Source organism: Sipha flava, unplaced genomic scaffold (assembly GCF_003268045.1).
Source record: "Sipha flava isolate LNK unplaced genomic scaffold, YSA_version1 130_pilon_pilon, whole genome shotgun sequence".
NCBI classification, from domain to species: Eukaryota; Metazoa; Arthropoda; class Insecta; order Hemiptera; family Aphididae; genus Sipha; species Sipha flava.
This window is the reverse complement of record NW_020271756.1, coordinates 1,248,385-1,268,025: the sequence shown is the minus strand read 5'-3', so window position 1 is coordinate 1,268,025 and position 19,641 is coordinate 1,248,385. Positions and strand designations below refer to the sequence as shown.

At 30.2% G+C, this 19,641-nt stretch overlaps 1 protein-coding gene across 4 annotated transcripts in view; it reads left to right on the top strand.

The window, feature by feature from the left end:
• LOC112694564 (transient receptor potential cation channel subfamily V member 5) overlaps nt 1-19,641 on the top strand; it is an 89,016-nt gene that overhangs the window by 34,421 nt on the left and 34,954 nt on the right. For 3 of the 4 annotated variants that reach the window (XM_025570076.1, XM_025570077.1, XM_025570075.1), the window contains exons 7-10: nt 3,255-3,405; nt 5,564-5,667; nt 10,616-10,698; nt 19,042-19,498. In XM_025570076.1, coding sequence (XP_025425861.1) covers nt 3,255-3,405; nt 5,564-5,667; nt 10,616-10,698; nt 19,042-19,498 — 795 coding nt within the window. The remainder of the gene's footprint in view (nt 1-3,254; nt 3,406-5,563; nt 5,668-10,615; nt 10,699-19,041; nt 19,499-19,641) is intronic. The other variant, XM_025570078.1, reaches the window with a different exon arrangement.

The window sequence follows — 19,641 nt, the reverse complement described above, 5'->3', positions numbered from 1 at the left end:
ATAGGAGTAAAAAAAAAAAATTACCTACTTCTACGAGTAGATCGGGTAGTAATGAAGTAAAAAAACAAAATAAGAACAAAACCTTTTAATATGAGTTTATCGTAGAAAATAATAACAAGCCTATTTAAAACTTAAAATAAGCCTAATCCAATTTATTTCCATCATTTAACAGCTGAATTATATCATATTCTCTCAAAGGTTTGTCTGACATATTTAAAAATATTAGTAAAAATGTATAACGAATAAATATATAAATAATAAAATAATAAAATAATACAAATAACGGAAAACAAAAAAAACAAATGTAATGTTATCACGTTCACGGCAATCTAATGTTGATATATTATACTCCGTTGTTTACCGACCTACTCGTAGAAGTAGCTGATAAGACTGATAGAACTTGGCGGTAAAATCGATGATTTATTTATGATAGCACATTGGTTATGGTTGATACGAGTATATTAACGTGTTCACTATTGATTTACAAAATCCCAGATTTTTAGAATCATATGTTAAGTAGTTTTGGCGGGAAATGTAATCATGATGATAAGACCGTATCATCACTACAATTTTTTTTTATTATGTCAAGAAAATAGTTAAAATATTACAACTACACTGAAATATTGATGAATATTATTATTTTTTTATGAATGCTCATATATTAAAAATTATTTTTTTATAACATTTGGTTTACTGCGATGAAAACTTAATGTAATACAATTTTTCGAAAGTTGCCTACCTATACAAGTAGGTCAGGACCGAAAGGGATATTATGGATAAAACTAATAATTATTGCACTAAATAAATCGATAATGTTGCTGATAAAGCTGAGCTCGACCTTCGGCTCGCGGTTCATTGAAGTTTAGTACCTTAATAAATGATGTAATAATACATAAAGAACTTAAGTTGCAAGATTTCGATAACGTGAAAGTGGCAATATCGCATAAATTGCATAAATCGCATAAATTACAATTGCTCAATCATGTTGCTGAATACGAATATATGGAACCCCCGGCCAACACTAAAAAAAATACTCACACAAAATACATTAACACAGAGAAATATTTCTTATATTGAATATTATTTTTATGAGGTAGTAACTTTGAAATTAATATTATGTTTCACTATATTGTTATAGATGTGTAAAATTATAATGTGTGTCAAAACTGTATAAATATACATTTATTTTTATATTAATAATCAGTGATGGTTTTTATTCCATAAAATAAAAGCCAACAGGATTCTGCAAGTTATTGCAGTACATATATACTTGTATTCATTTGAAAACAATACTCAAAAATATCATGCCATGCTAATAACAATAATTTTGCGTATGATCCATATTTTTTACATCTTTTCTCCGTCTGGAAAAGATTAACTTAAAATGATTAAAAATTAAATTTGAAAAAATACATATTTTACGTTCATAATATTTTATAAAAATGAAAAAAAAAATGTGAATACAATAGATAGTTTTAAAAACATTATATTTCTCAATTTATCTAGAATTCCCTAAAATATTTGTTCACTTTGATCAGTAACACATAGCGTTATTTTTATTAATAAATTTTTGGCGTAATAATTAAGTAACGCATAATTACGTAGAATATAATTATTATATTCTATTGATTTATAGTTTGTTTGATGTTGTCAAGACGGCATAACATATAGGCAAATGTACTACACGAATGTGATGGGAGTCGGTAGTCTTACATACCTAGTAAATATTCACTAATAGTATTTACGTTTCCAAGTAAGTCTAAGTTTAGACTACAAAGTACCAGGACAATGTTATTAAAACATTGAATTTCATCATGTGTAGGAATATCAAGTGTATTGTATGAAAACCAAATACTTGATTCTATATTTATGTTTATGTAGACTGGTCAAAGTCCAATTAGACTGGTTTTAACGAAAATATTTTGTGGTGATTTAAAAAGAAGTTGATACCCCTTACAAGTATATGCAATATAGAAAAGACTTAAGGAGGAGTTGAAAAAAAATCCTACATATTTTTATAATCATTTATCATTCTAAAATAACACATAATAATAATGATATTTATTAGACTACGACTTTGTATTTTATTGTATTTTTGGAAGAGGTTAAGTGGCCCCTCCTTCTGAATAAACACTCGTGGATATACCAACATGGATAAAATAACGTAGGGTTATGTATAATATACAAAATATAAATATAACGGAAATCGATTTCGTATAGTTATAATCCAATATGTCGTTACGCTGAATAGATTATAATATTAATCGTTGGACTTGTATATGGCTCGCTGTTAATTTATTATTGCTGGACTCTATACAATATATATGGCCAATGACTAGAAAAAAGTTTGATCGCACATAGTGCACATACAGAATGACCAACTATAATATCCCAATGGATAAATCAATGTAGATATTAATTTATTTTAAATTGTTTCGTTTTAGTACAGTTTAATATAAGAAGGTTCCATTAAAAACTTACAGTAGTTTATGTATTTTATCCATTAAACGAAATAGAAGAAATAACTTTTGAAGGGTTGGTTTCTATAAAATTAAGAAATAGGTATTCTTCGGTACAAATAGTTACGAATATTTTAAATAATCGGTTTTATAACCGCATCTTACTTACGAGTTTACAGGAGATGGTAAGCACTAAATGCATTTAGGAATTGTATCGGTTAATTGTAAACAGATACAAACTATATAACCTATTATCTCATACAAAGGTTTATATATGTCACTGTCACAAATTATATATCTATTAATTTAGTATAATTTACGACGATTGAATGTTAAATTTTCGTTGAAAATGTTTTTATTTATACTAATTTATTTATTAAACAAAGAAGCTACAGGATACACTCTTCTTTAGACTTACATAGGCTGTATAATTGTACAATTACCGATTTGAAATGCATAGAAATGTTCGCAAAAACTTGTACCGAAGATTGGCGTTAATTTTATATTTTTATAGAAATTACAATTCGGTAAAAAGACATTCAAAGTTACCACGGCGGTTCTATTGAACTGTACTAAAAGAAACTAATATTATATATATATATATATATTTATGCATAAGAATATAAATAGAAATTAATAAATCCATTGGGTACACACAATTAATCAAAGGGGACATCATCGCGATGTGATACCCTGTGTACGCGCGATGCATATCGTACCTGTACAACGATAATTTAGACGCGTGTAACGACGAAAATAATGCTTATTGATGTGTTGACCGTACGTTGTCCGCAGCCAACGTTCGACATGGCCTACGAGATCGGGGCGGAGCTGAACATCCGTAACGTGCAAAATCTGACGCCTCTCACGCTGGCCGCGAAACTGGCTCGGATCCAAATGTTCTTCCACATACTCAAAATCGAACGGGAAATCTATTGGCAAATCGGTACGGGACCGTCACCGAACACCACTGACAACCGTATTGTTGTATTATACACGTAACGCAGTAGTCGTTCACAACACCACAGTAAAATAAAATATTCGAAAACAGAGTGGTCCGGGAAATCAAGATGTCGATGACATAACGATTGATATTATATGTATTTACAAAAACAGTAAAAATAAAAAATAAAAATCTTATTGACTTGGTATAAACCCGATGATGAATTTTCAATTCGAAACCAATCGTAATTTACTCGTACAGATATAAAATACTCTTAGATAAACATTTATTTATTTATATTTATAAACTATTTAATTTTTTTTTTTTTTTTTGTTTATTCATTGATATTATGTTTACATATGATTCGTGATAATTATAAAGCGTACACGTTCTCGTATAATCCCAAGTGTCTGGTGCGTATAGTTCCGGACGTTTATTTGATTTGGTAATATTCGGTCCAATCGTAAATGATGTCAACGATTTTTAATCACCCACTAGGTATTTGTCGACATGTTAAAATATAATATCGTCACCAGCTGATCAGCTATATGGGTAGCCATCGGTAAATTTTATATTAAAAACGTAACCATAAAATATAATAGGAGCCGAAGCTATCTGAATTCCTTTGTTCACCGAAAAACATTTTCATTAATGTTTAAATCCAATGTTATCATTATTTCCATTGGTGTCGCAAGGCTATTGTTATCTATATATCTTTGGACACCGAAACATTGTTTGATATGGATACAACGTCATGTCGAGTCTCCAGAATAATCGATTCTAACATCAACCGAGCCTCCAGAGAAATATACAAAAATTGATTAGCTGATTGAGTGTTTATTCTATTATGTTCTATCACATAATTTTATACGTTTCGAGTAAGTCCTAAACACGTCTGGAAAAACACGTTTTGTAGCATCTTAATTTTATAAATCGATTCATTCAAAATATCGGCTACGGGACGTAATTTTTAAAAACAGTGCACTGAGTTAAGCCGCATCAAGAAAGATGAGAAGTGAAAAAAAAATTCCTCTGATGAACTGTACTTTTCTGTGGTGTTTTATTTATTATTTCTTTAATTGAAATATATTTTAAAATTAAATATAAATTCAAAATAGTTGTAAATAGATAAAAAATATAATCTTTGTGCGTGAGATGTTATTGAAGTTTGAATTTCTAATCCAATTATTATGACGTATTGCTGCAACCAGAAAGGAAAAAGAAAGTGTAATTAAAACACTTACTTGTATTATTTTATTAAGTGAAACTTATTCTTCTTTATCTCCTCTTGTTCATCAATTTCTTAGTTTATTATCTTAGCCTTGAGATAAAAATGATCATTTTTTTTTGGGTACCCTTCATGTATTGTCAAAAATGAACGTGCAGATCATCTAACATTTTCAACAAAGTTTATTAATCTTTTTTCCACCTTTTAGCTTCCGGATTCGGTCATGTCCACTATAAACTCTTAAGTAAGGCTAGGAAAGCTGAATGATCCATTCTACCACCCAACTTCGCCTCATGATACAAACACATCGTTCCCGTTATTACTCAACAACCATGGTTCATAAATCTCAACATCCTTAGGCACCTGCATTCACCCGACTTCAAATTGGGTATAAGGTACTTCCTCACCATGTTTTCAGACTTTCTCTCAATTTCTCTCCTGTATGTACTAGAGCCCACGAGAATTTAATTTGCGATTTTAACAACACCATTTTTTATTATCCTTAACCTTCTCTTACCGACAATTTCTTCTTTCTTTCCAATCTTTTTTCGGTAGTAGCACTCCTAAAATTAATCTCCCCTACTCAACTCTCGCTCCATTCCCATCATATATTCCATTATTAACTTCATATACTCCTCTAGCTTTCTTATTTAACTTTTTGTTGGATTTCTTTATTTATATTTAGTTTTTTTATCTATTTAGTTTTCATAATGAATTGCTTTGCTTTAATGTTTTTTTTTTTTTTTTAATAAAAGCAAATTTAACTAAAAAAAAAAAAAAAGTGAAAAATTGGTCGATACTTTTGAACGGACTGCTTCTGTGAATAATTATGCGATAAATATTATGACATGTGCGACTCTGTAAGCCGTGCATAACAATGGTGAAATTATAATAATACGTACGGCCTAAACGTTTGTTACATTTATCACACAGGCAGTATTACTTGTGCCGCATATCCTCTGACCCAAATCGATACCATTGACAACGACACCGGGCAGATCAGCAGAAACTCCGCACTTAACTTGGTCGTGTTTGGCGTAAGTCAATGTAGTTTAACAACTAGCAATAATCATTTGTTTTACTATTTCGATTGGGGTTTGTACGATGAACCATCTTACCAGGTATGAAGAGTCAGATCCAAGACACTTGAGTACTCCGGGAATGCTCAAACTTTTTTCGATTACATCAGACATGAGTCTCAAAATCAAAATGTCTACACCAGGTGGGTCTCGGATTTTGTTCAGGTACTACACTTGTAGATGTTTATCTCCTTGTTTTAATTGACCAAGGAGTATTTCAATAATTATTTTTAAACTCAGATATGGTCAAACACGTTTTTTTCCGAAATAATAAAAAAATTAAGTCATTGGAATTTTACAAAATATATTATAAACGAAAAAATATTAAAATACATATGATATAATTGAAATATAAAATAATACAATACATTTGATGCAATATATTAATGCACAGTTGCACCAAGGGTCAATAATTAGTTATTAAACCAATAAATTAGTAATCAAATAGATAAAAAATAATCAGTTACACAAAATAAATTTATGTTGTATCGATTGGATAAATTGTAGGTTCGATTTCAGGTCAATAAATGATTAGTGTTCTATAACTTAATTGGCTTTATAACATTTATATTAATAATTATAATACCTAATATATCCTGATCGTTTCAACCCCCTTGAACAGTATGATTAATGTGACTTCAAAATCAGATTTAGGTATAGTTGATTCATATTAAAAATATGAAGTATTTTTAGCTACTTATTTATCATACATAAAATGTCAACATTTTTCTTTCAGCATCTGTTAAATTCTTGCCTACTTTATTAAATACTGCCATATTTTAAATTCAGTTTGCAAATATTTAAAAAAATAAATAAAAATATTTCGATCAAAATTAAAAGTGTATGATTTTATTGATAACATAAATTGATTTACCACTTGTTTACCACCTAGGACGAATCTAGGAGGGGAGTTTAGGAAGTTAGGTAGCCCACAGTTATAATTAGTAGACAACATTTGCCTTTTAAAGACGTCATATATTTTTTAAGTGTACCAAATATAAGTTCAAATTAATTCTCGTTGGCTGGGGCAAATGGACAAGTTGCCACCCCTTTCTCCTCAAATAACGTTATTGGTTTAATTATATAGTACAGTAAAATATTTTTATTAATACTCTATAAAATAAAATAAATATTCATTTTTTCAATTACAATCATGAGTAAACCTTAAAACACATATTATATATATATAAGATCATTTTATGTTTTTTTGTTACAAGGTATACTTTTATAATCTAGTTTCTACCCTAATAAGTGGATTTTGAAGAAGCATAACTAAAAGTTCAGTAACTGTGGATTAGCCCCTGAACTTAACCACGGTCTAACGAACGAACTATTAAATTTTATATGGAAATGTTTTTGCAACGCAACATAATTAGTAAGTTCAATAAAGATATTTATTGAATTGTTTATCGAACTGTTATTATAACTTACAGACCCGTTTTTGATGACCTTTTGTGTAACGAGGCATAAACCTACAGAAACGGAAAGGATAATGTTAGCGTAGTAGTTCTTGCTGAACTAGTGTAGTACCTGAAATAATCCGAGACCCAAATGTAGTATACTACTTTTATTACCCGTTAATATTTGATACCCAACTCAAGTGCACTGATAGAACCGAATATTTTACTTTAAATATCGCCAAAGTTCATATTAACTTATTCTGCATTCATTTAATAATAACATAGAAAATGATATAAACATCGTTTCCACCATATAACAATACAAGTATACTGTTTAAGTAATATGTTATGTATCGAAAAACAATATTATTACAATTTTATATTATGAAATAAACGGTTTATTAAGTTCAATGCATTTGATTCCAATTTCCAAGCACAGATTATCTAAATGGGTTAAATTATTTCTAAAAAGACTCACCATCCCTGGGATTTGATAGATTATACAAGAGAAACTCGATAAATTGAGATCAGAGAGGATTTTTTTTTTTTTTTAAGTACATCAGAAATTTAAATGATCATAAGGTTTTACATTAAATTTCTGAAATTAATGACTTATCGAGAATCCACTGTATTATTAAGTATATTATAGCCATATATATATATATATATATATATTAGGGTGCCACTTATTTTCTTAAGTTTAATTTTTTATGAGTGCGCCCCCTAATTTTGTTTTTATATATCTTTTAAATAAAAATCTGTAGTTTAAGCTTAATTGAACAAATTTAACACGTGGCGACTTAAGCAGAAAGTTAAGCGATAATAAGTATTTCAGTTATAATATAACTATTATTATGGTTATAATTATAAATGATAGCGATATCTATCTGATTATCATTATTACGCAACAGCATGTATTGAATATTATTAATAATCTTTTATCGTGCTTGGCAATATTCCGTTGTCCTATATCCATTTAATTTCACTGCAGTTATCACACCAAATAATAAAAAATAGTGTCAGTGTTATTTGTTGTGCAGTAACAGTAACTATATATTTAATTATTAACTCAGTTGTTATTCAGATATTTAAAATGTCATTACGTAAAAAGATATTTCTTATTGGGTATATGAATCATCAAATAACAGGTTCAAAATTGCCTTCTAGAGGTGATTGTCTAAAAGTTTTATTTTATAATATGAGAATAACAAAACTAAATTTAAACGATAGCGCTTCACTAGTGATTGAAATATGTATAGTGTTTGGAAAAAAAGCTGGGACTCCGACACAAGTGCTAAGTTAATTAAACTTTATGAGGAGTATAAAGGTATTTTAAAAAATAAAAATAAAACCAATCAAACATTTAAAAAAAAAAAAAAACGATTATTTAATGATTCTATGAATGATATTTTTGATATTGATCATCAAGATGCACTTACTATGATACGTATAGAAGAAGATAAGTTATTTTTAGTTAAACAAAGAGAAAAAGGATGTCTAGGTTCGATGCTTGGCGTAGACATAAACTTAACAAATATAGAAAAACGAAAGCAATAAATTTTTCGTATATTTGTTAGTTGCATTTTTGGAAACTGTGTCATTAAATTCTGCTGACAATATTATCAATAGGACATCTATACTAAATGCTAGAGCTGTCTATCGGGAATCATATGATCAACAATTAAAGCAAGCCTTCATTAATTTAAATGTAAAGTCGGTCGTTGTTCACAATAAAATAATGGAAAATTTGTCGATAGATTAGCAGTCATCGCTACAGGTACGAATTTTCAACAATTATTGGGAGTACCTAAAGTGTTGACGGAGACAGGGCTTGAAATTTCACCTGCAGTTTTCGATACTTTAGAAAGTTGGGAACTACTAAATAAAACTCAAGCATTTGTTTTTGATACGACCGCGTCGAACACTGGCAGATAAATGGCGCTTGTACATTATTAGAAAATAAATTAAATAGAGATATTATTTATTTTGGTAGTAGACACCATATATTTGAGATAGTTCTAGCTGACATTTTTAGAAAATGTAAAATCTCACCTTTGACAGGTCCAGATATTCCTTTATTCAAACGGTTTAAGGCAAAATTAGATACTATAAACTTAAATAAATGTGTTACCGGAATATCTTACATAGATATTAAAAATGCATTAGGAAACAACTACATTGACATTGTGGAATATGCAAAACTTAAACTTTCGGTAAATTTAATCCGAGACGACTATATAGAATTATTGGATTTAATAATTATTTTTTTTGGGAGAAGTACCTACCTCCTGGAAGAATTAAGTTTAAAATGCCAGGTGCATACCATCATGCAAGGTGGATGGCCAAAGACATCTATTGTCTCAAAATATATTCGGCAAGATTTTAAGTTAACAAATAATAAGATTAATTATATTTCTCATTTCAATTTGTTTTTAATTAAATGCTATGGCACGCTTCTGCGCCAAATTCCAATGAAGCTCCATTAAATGATATCATGTTTTTGAGAGCCTGCTACGAGTATCGCACAATTAATAAAATGATTTCAAATTCTGCTATTCAAATGTTTCTTAAACATTTGTATTATTTAAACGAAGAATGTATCGCGTTAGCACTGTTAAATGACAGAATAAATGAAGACACCAAAATGAAAATGGCCCAAAAAATGATAACAATTGATAACAAAGAGGATTACGAGGAAGAAATAATAGAGAAAAAATTAATTTTGAATAATGAAGAATTAATTTGTCTTTTAGAAAATTACAATAATAATATTTTATTAAAACTCGTGAACCATAAATCTAAACATTTTTTAGAACAATTTAGTATTTGAATTGCATTTTTAAAATCAAATCCAAATACATGGACTAATTTATCCGAATTCATGAAAGGGAAAAAAATAGCAAGTGATCTTAAATTATTAAATGATCCTGCAGAACGGAGTATAAGATTAATGGAAGAGTTCAATCATAAAATTACAAAATATTTAAACTAAAAGCAATTTCTACTAAAAGTAAATGATAAATATTAACTTTGTGTAATAAAGAATAATATATTAACAAACATTTTTATATTTTCAGATTGTTCAAGATTATCGTAAGAAATATCCAAAATCTGCTACTTTGAAAGATCTTAAAAAATCTTTATAAATATGTTGTCTTTTAAATAAGTTAATTTATAGTGTTATAATAATTAAAACATGTAATTGTATAGTATATCGGAAATAAAAATATAAATTTTTTCAAATTTAAAATTAAATTAATTATATACCAAAAACCAACATTTTACCCTTTTCCATAAAACTTTGAGCTTAAGTCGCCACCTGTTAATTAAGTTCGATCAAGCTCAAATTTTACAGACATTAATTTTAGATGTATTGTAACAAAATTCCGGTCCGCTCTTTAAAAAATTTAGCAAAAAATGTTCTATTCATATCAATAACTGGCACCCTAATATATATAGTAGAATACGTTTAATAAGAACTTTATTTTTCTATTGCGGTTTTAAAGGAAAGCCCGGAGCACTTGGAAATGATGGACGGTGTGTTGGTGGATCTGTTAAATGCCAAATGGAACGCGTTCGTGAAATTTCGGTAAGCTGCCTACTGACTCTGTGTACGATATACACTGTACACCACGACAACGGTTTAGCCAGTATAGATATAATTTTATGTATTTAGAAAATCATTGTGGTCACGTATTCTCGTTGGACAAAACGTGATTCGTGTTTACACAATAGTATATAACTATTGCTTTTATTATAACTGTACAATTTTGATACCGTGAATATGATATTTTATCAAATCGGGAGCAAACAATTTGAAATTATGAGTGTATTCGTACATCGAACGAGATAACCTGTTTTATTTTATCCAAAGGTGTTAACATAGCTATGCATATGATTCAAAGTATATACGCGAAATATACAAGCGTGCATGTATGTGTTTATGTTAGTGGGGAGAGGGTGATGTGTGTGAATGTGTAACGCGAGGATTTAAATAAAAAAATCGTGAAATCCGTATAAAGTGCCGTAAATGCCTTGCCGGGAGGAACGTGTTTGATCACATCTCAAAATGCAATAAATAAAAATCACAGTTAGGAAAATAATATCCTTGGTTACACGTGAGTTCTAAAAAAAAAAAAATTAAAAATAAACGAAATTCGATCATCTTCATCAACGCTGCAAGTTGTTCAACGAATCATAGTTATCATTGTACATGGTAATAACTTGCACAACCTCGTGTTACGTTGTACTACGTTAACTATGTAAAGTCTTTGGTTAGAGGACTGTGTAGGACAATGAACAATGTTTTGACTACATTGAGATATCCGTAATATATCCGCGTGAGATTTTGAATTTTTTTTCGATCGATTTTAACGTGGTATATACTACAGGCTCGTCATATGTACAACATAGGTGTTCTTTATTTTTTTTTCTAATATGATAATTTCTCCGCATCAAAATACGTATCAATCAGGATCATACTAGTTCAGTGGTTCCCAACCTTTTTTATTCTATGCTCCTCCACCCCCTTAAAAAATTTCTCTGTTTTATTTTAGTGATACAAAATATTTATGATACAAATAATTATAATCACATATATGTTTTCATCATTTTAAAAACAAAATATAAACTAAATTCGTCAGTGACGTATTTTCAAATTCAAATTTTCAAAATAATGAATTATTAATCACATTATTCTAATATTATTATAAATACGAGTTATTTACAATTACAGGATATAAATTAATTTTATTTTTCTCTGTTCCTTCGTAGCAAGTCATTTATGACTTTTAAACCTTTTTTCTTTTGGCAAAGTGGATCGAATCTGGGAATCCCCCTCCTTAAAAATATGCCACTGGACTTAATAATATAATTTTACACATTTTTTTAATACAATTTCACACATTTTCATAATAAATATTATGATTAAAAATATTTAATAAGAAATAAGTTTTATATTTAATTGTTATATTTTTTTTTTTTTTTTTTTTTACTAAATCCATAATTCATGGGAATATTTTTGACAACGCGCAATGCATATCATTTTTCACATCCAACCGATATCTTTGATTTTATTTGCAAAGTATTCAAAAACCACACTCACGAAGATAAGTAGATACAAATGGAAAAAAACTACGGAAAGCTTTTTCTGTCATTTTTGGATAAGAGTTAACCTAACCTGCGAAAAAATCAATCATTATAAAGTATTCAATAAATTGTTTTCAATGGATGACCGTCCGAAAATTAATTCATTGTTTTTAATTTTACTAACTGTAATATTATTATTATTATTATTATTATTATTAACTGTATAATTATTTTAACGATCAAAATTCTTGTTATTTCACCATCACTTTATTCTCCTTGTGATGAATTCCCCACGGTTAGGAACCACTGTTCTAGTTTTTAATTTAATAATCAGTAATTATAACTTTTACAAGGTGGAAACTTATAAATTAATACGTTATTAAAATCGTTTTATTAATTTTTTATTTAATTTTATTACAATCAATAAAACGTATGATACTAAGAATAAATAATTATTTATAATAAAAAAATCAAGCATCTTTTATTTTATCAGTTCATCAATATTCTCTTTAATTTTTATTAAGAATTTTTTTTATTGATAACATCAGTAAACCGTTCAATCTTCCATATAAATGGAAAACAAATATAACATTACAATCACATGATAAAAATTAATGTTCTTTTTCTTGTACCTTCGTATGAAGTAATTTATGATTTTTGAAACTTTTTTTCTTCCTGATGGTCGAGACTCGGGATCTCCCACCGTCGAAAATACGCCACTGGATATAACGGTGTACATGTATCCGATTCAAATTGGTTTAAACGTTTTTCTCGGTGACACCTGCCGGTACAGACCGATCGAGTACACCGCTGAAACACGGTCTCGTTTCACGATCCAGTGCACCGCTATAGACTGGGTTGCAGAACAACATTAACGTCCATTCTTTCGATCTCCTCCAGAAAGTTCTTGACGATTTGTCGGACAACATTGGACAACTTTCGAAATTTGTTGGACTTTGATTTCCATCAGAGAGTATGGAAAATCCGAGCTTATTCGCATTGCAAAGTTCACATAAAGTAAAGATGCGTCGGTGGAAGAAAAAGGTTTTGTGCTATAATTCGTACTTCCCTACTTGTCAAACAACTCTAAGTGTATCTATTGCACCGCGATACCCGACCGTGTGACATTATCCTAACAATAAGATTGGCAAACCCATCGTCAACGGTTCAATTGAGGCGGTAATATTCATGCAGTGTGCACATACCGTACACCACAAATTTGTCGATAAAACAACGCATGGACTGCATTCGATGGAACTGCAGGTCATCACAGCGATGATATTGTATCAGACCAATGGTGTTTTAACGGTCGAACTGCATTTCGGTATTAATTCAAATACTGTTGATAAGGGAGGGGGTAGGGAACATCTGAAATGTCCACATAGCATTACCACGCGTGCCTGTGACCCCCAGATCCCGTCACCGATCTTTGTAACGTTGTTTCGTTTACTCTGCGAAACCGCTACATTTTGTTTGCACTAATTAATATTCAAACGGTTTTGCTTGAAACTCAGGAACCTTAATCTAACCCACAGAATACCAAACGGTTCTGTTACTGCTGATACTGCTGAGATTACTTCATAAGAGTTTGGTCGAATTTTTTCAATAATTTATTTTCAAATTTTTCTTTTTTTTCATAACATTATCACAGACGATATGAACACCGTTTTATGTACTTTTATCATAAGCATGTATTTTCCCACTTGTAGATTTACGATTTTGAACCACCATTTTTTTCTTAACATTTATGAAGTAAAATCGGGGTTAAAACAGAGAGGTGCTCTCTCTTCCATTTTGTTTAACCTTGCTCTTGAACATATAGTTAGAGATGTAGGAGAAGACCGAATAATAGAGCTCAATAAAAATATTACAATGCTGGCGTATGCGGATGACGTTGTCATACTAAGAAATAGTAGCCAGAAGGTAGGACACGCTATGGAAAAATTAATTGCATCTAATTGGAAGATGGGTCTCACAATTAACGAAAAACAAAATACATGCTAATGACACGCCACACGCCCGCTAAGAACAATCTGATAGACCATACACCTTCGAACAGGTTGATGATTTTAAGTACTTGGGGGTTAATATCAACTATAAAAATGACATGCATAATGAAGTTAAACTTAGAATTGACTTTGTAAACCAAGCATACTTCTCAATGAATAGATTATTAAGCTCAAAAATGATATCATATGCGACAAAGGAAAAATTCTATGTATCATTTACGCACAATAGTAAAGTATGCTTATGAGACGTGATCGACGACTAAAGAGGATGAGGGGAAACCTAAGAGAAGTGATGAGAAAATATACAATCCTGTCAGAAATTAAACAACAGGGGTCTATGAAAGGAGAAAAAATACCATTTTGGAATCTCTGTAAAAATAAACCAAGTATTAAATGCTTTCTGAATTCCAAGTGTTTAGAATGGGCGGGCCATGTGTGGCGCACTAAAAAAAGCATAATTCGAGAGGTACTGATAAATAAACCAGCTGGCAAGCGCCCTAGTGGAAGAACTCGACAACGCTAGCAAGATAGAGTCAATGCAGATATAAAAATGATAGACGGAACAGCAGACACTGACCATAAAGCAAAAAAAAAAAATTTTGCCTTACACTGCCGCAATGATTCTCAAACTGGGGACTCCCTTAGGGAGGGGTGACAATATATAAAAACTATAAAACAGGGGTCAGCAACTAGCGAACTACGGAATGCGAACTCTGGACCTTGTCAACTTTGATTTTCATACTTCTAATATTATAATTTTTAATATAAATTAATTGTAATAACCAAATAATTATTTTTATTTTCAGACTGCTGTTTTTAAAATATAAAGATTTAAAAAAGATTTTTTCACTGGACCTCATTGATTTATTATTTTAAACTTTAGGACTCCAATGTGAATTACAGTCAACTCGCGATATAACGAAATTCGATATAGCGAAAATCTTGATATAACGAATAAAATTACCGGTCCCTTAAAAATATCGCGGTATAACGAACAAATGTAATGTATTTTGGTCCCCTCGATGTAGCGAAGCGTTTTTGATCAAAACTCTCACGATGTAACGAATTTTTATAAATTTGGAGCTTTCTATTACGAATTTTTAATTTTAATTAAGATAAGATACATGTCTCTAGTGTATAATTCTATGAAAAATATATAAAAATAAGTATGTTGCTATTACCACATAATAGATTACGAAGTTTTTCTGATGATTATCATGCGATAGTACACTCAAGTACAGTATCGCAATTAAGATAAGACTTATGTCGATTAGTGGCTCTATGCAAAATGTACGTAACATACTATGTAACATATCGGTACAGTTTTAGTTCTGTTCGTTGTGTTAAACGTGACCGTACATTCGAAAATACGTTGTGTTTTACGAGTTACAATTATGAGTTCAAAACGAAAGTGTTTGTCAATTTCGGACAAGAAAAAAATTATTGGAGAAATCGAGAGTGGTAAAAAGAAAAAATAAGTCGCAGATAGTTTTAAAATTCCTTTTTCGTCACTTTCTACAATTTTGAAACAGAAAGAAGCAATTCTTAATACAACTGACGCACAAAGTAGCCAGAAAAAAAGACGACTAAGTGAGTTTCCCCGTATAGAACAATGTTTATTCACTTGGTTCAATCAAGTTAGGCAGCAAAATATTCCCGTGAGTGGTATTTTAATCAAAGAAAAAGCTAGAAGTTATGCTGAAATGTTTAGAATCTCTGATTTTAATGCTAGTGACGGTTGGTTATCTAATTTTAAAAAGCGACATAACTTGGTGTTCAAAAAAATTTGTGGAGAAAGTGCAAGTGTCGATGAAGATATCTGTAACGACTAGCAGATGAAACTTCAAGACTTATTATGTGAGTACGATCCGAAAAATGTGTTCAATGTTGATGAGACAGGACTGTTTTTTAAATGTTTACCTGACCGAACACTAACGTTTAAAAATGAAAAGTGCCATGGAGGGAAACTTAGTAAGGAGCGAGTCACTTTACTTTTTGCGGTAAATATGGATGGATCGGAGAAGTTAAGGCCTTTATTTATAGGCAAGTCCGCTAAACCTAGGTGATTTAAAAATGTCAAATCTTTGCCGGTGACGTATAAAAACAACAAAAAATCGTGGATGACAACCAAACTGTGGAACAAATGGCTTGAAACTCTCAATAATGACATGCGAAAACAACATAGAAAAATTATAATTTTTGTTGATAATTGCACTGCACATAACAACCCCCCAACTCTCTCTAATGTACGAATTGAGTTTCTTCCAGCAAACATAACCTCAAAACTCTAACCTCTGGACCAAGGCATGATTAAAAACTTCAAACTTCTATATCGAAAGAAATTGTATCTGAATTTTTGGCTTGCTTAGATAATAATGATTCTCCGAAAGTAACCGTTTTGACTGCTATAATAATCAGCCACAAAGCTTGGAACAATGTGACTACACAAACAATTCGCAACTGCTTTAGAAAATGTGGATTTATGAAAACTATTGATAATAAAGAAGAAGAATTCCTTATCACTTTAGAAGTTGACACTCAACATAACACATTATCGACTGTTCTAGACGATCAATTGACGTTTGAAGATTATGTTGCTATCGACGATGATTTGGCTGTCTGTGGGTCTCTTTCAGACGATGAGAGTTTTGCCAGTTTTAATAATGAAGAAGGTTATGACGAAGAAAAGTCTCCTGAAGACCCCATCGTAAACTCGAAGGAAGCCAAATTAGGTCTTCGCGCCGTCTTAAGTTATTTACAGTCACATGATATTGACGACAATGTGTTTTCTAGTATTTTAAATCTGGACAATACTATTGATAAGGTAAACTCAAGCAGTAGCAAACAATCAAAAATATCTGATTTTTTAAAAAAATAAATGCACACATGTATAGCGATTTATTATATGTACATATATATTAAAAGCAATATTATTATTATAGCATATTTTTATTAGAAATATTATTACATACATTTATATTGAAATTAAACAATAAATATATACTTATATGACTCATATATTTTATACATATGTATACGAATAGTAAAATTTTGAATTTTTATTTTTATTCTCGTTATAACGAATTCAATTGGTATATTCTCTTGATATAACGAATTTCGATGTAACGAACTTTCGATATAACGAATTTTTTTCTCGGTCCCTAGAAATTCGTTATATCGCGAGTTGACTGTACTTACCAACCCTTGTTATAAAACATAAAAACATTATTTCCGATTATTTGTATATTATCGGGCATTATTGAGTAATTAAGTTATCTTCTATTTACGCGCACTATCACAATAGTCGACAAAAAATTAAAAACATAAAGCTAAACACTGTCAACAGTCTCGTCACTTTTTTTTTAACAGTAAGAAGGGCAAAATATAATATTTAAAAAACTTAATATAATATTATAATTAGGGTTCAGGAGTTATAGGAGCCAAAAAAGGCAAAATATTCACGAAAAAAATGATAAAATATGCATGAAAAGGTGTGAATTATGCAAAAAAAATATTTATTTATTTATTAAAAGTTAATTAGTAAATTCTAAAAACCAATAATTAAAAAAAAATGTATTTTTGAAAACTAAAATATGACCCATAATCGGTTGGCATTTGAGAACATTTATTGAACTGAAAAAATAGTTAAGCAAATATATTTTCTTTGTTTATGAAATACCAAGTAAATATATATTTTATAACATTGAATCATCAATATTTTCGTTAAATTCATAGTAAACAATAAAAAATAATAATAAATAACCACAAAAAATAATATTGAGTTTTATAGAATTTTATGTATACATACAGTATATAATATACGTTTTCCATGTTATTAGCATTGTGTTATTTAACATTATTTAAAATAAATTGGCTAAGAATGGAAAAAATTAAATTTTTTAGAAAATATTAAATATGCGAAAATCAATGAAAATCAATGAAATATTCACTTTTTCTCTAAAATTAACGAAATATTCTTAATATCCATTTTTAATATTCAATTTTTAAACTCAAAATTATATAACTCGGATTTCTAGATTGTTTTGCTATAAATCCAAAGCATACAGAACAATTTGCAACTCCTATAACTTTCGAACCCTAATTATATTAATTAATACACTTCGTTTTAAAAGTGTTAAAATGTTGATTACTTAATGATTAATATAATCATTCTTATCATGGTGAAAGGTACGTGATCTCATACAGTATTATGAAAAAGAGCATGTGCTTCAAAATATTGAGATCCCATGCTCTATCGAAATAACTTTGTGACTTCAAAAATCCCACAAATTTCTTGTTCTCAAAATAACATTTGACTTAACGTGCGCGCGTCTCTCTTTGTGTGCATGCACAACTTTTTCTAAAGATTTCGACAAAAAGTCTGAAAAGTGTAATACAAAGCTCCTCGTGTATATCTTTTACTGGTTAATGAACTTGATTTTAAAACTAAAAAAAATGTTCGAGTGTTTGAATTTTAAATAATATCACGAAAATCCGTTTCATTTTCACAGTCAAAAATTCATAAAATATTCAATGTTTATACCTCAAACTTGAAAATTGAATAAAAACTTGTTTTTAGGATATTAATTGTAGCCAGTAAAAAAAAGAAAAAAATTACTGAAAAGTCTTAAAAATTATTTATATCACCTGACATTTTTTCAACGAAGTTCCATTTAACGATGATTGTTGTTCAGTCATTTCATAGTTTCGATATTTTTCAATGAAATTTATGCTGTTTAAGTATGGCATTTGAGATTTGAGTTTTTTTTCGAGTTTTAGAAATTTGCTTACATAAACGTCGGTGATCGTTAATAAATTATTAATTCACCATTCAGTTTCTACAGGCAGTTCATCCTGTTCGCGTTCTACTTTTCCATATCCATGGTGTGCTTTGTGCTGCGTCCCGGACCGCCTCCCACCGGTCTTAAGCCACCGCTGATCAACTACACATCCACGTCAACCACGGTGGCCACCACGCCACTGGACTTCATGGACAACGAGTCGCTGTTACCAGACAACGTGGTCTACGATGAGATGATGATCGCGGGTGGTGGCCCGGTCGAACTGGAGCCGTTGCAGCCCGCGGTCACCGAGGAAATGATGGTGATGCCGACGGAAGATCCGTACAACGGTACCGGCGGCGCTATCACGCCACTGATTTACGAAGACGGTAACGGCGGCACCGTGAACCTGCACGGGAAGAGCTCAAGTTCAGACAGGGGCAAACACAGGAACACTTGGAACCAAGCTAACCGTACGGTCAGAACCAACTACACGTTCAATTACAACAAGGTAATTAACATGATAATAATAATAAAAATAATAAAATGGGCTGCAAATATTATGCCCGTGTCCCGCGTTTTACTTATCCTCTGTTATCCTTTGATACAATTTCTTACGAGGGTACTGATAACGCTTTGTGGAGTAGAATATGC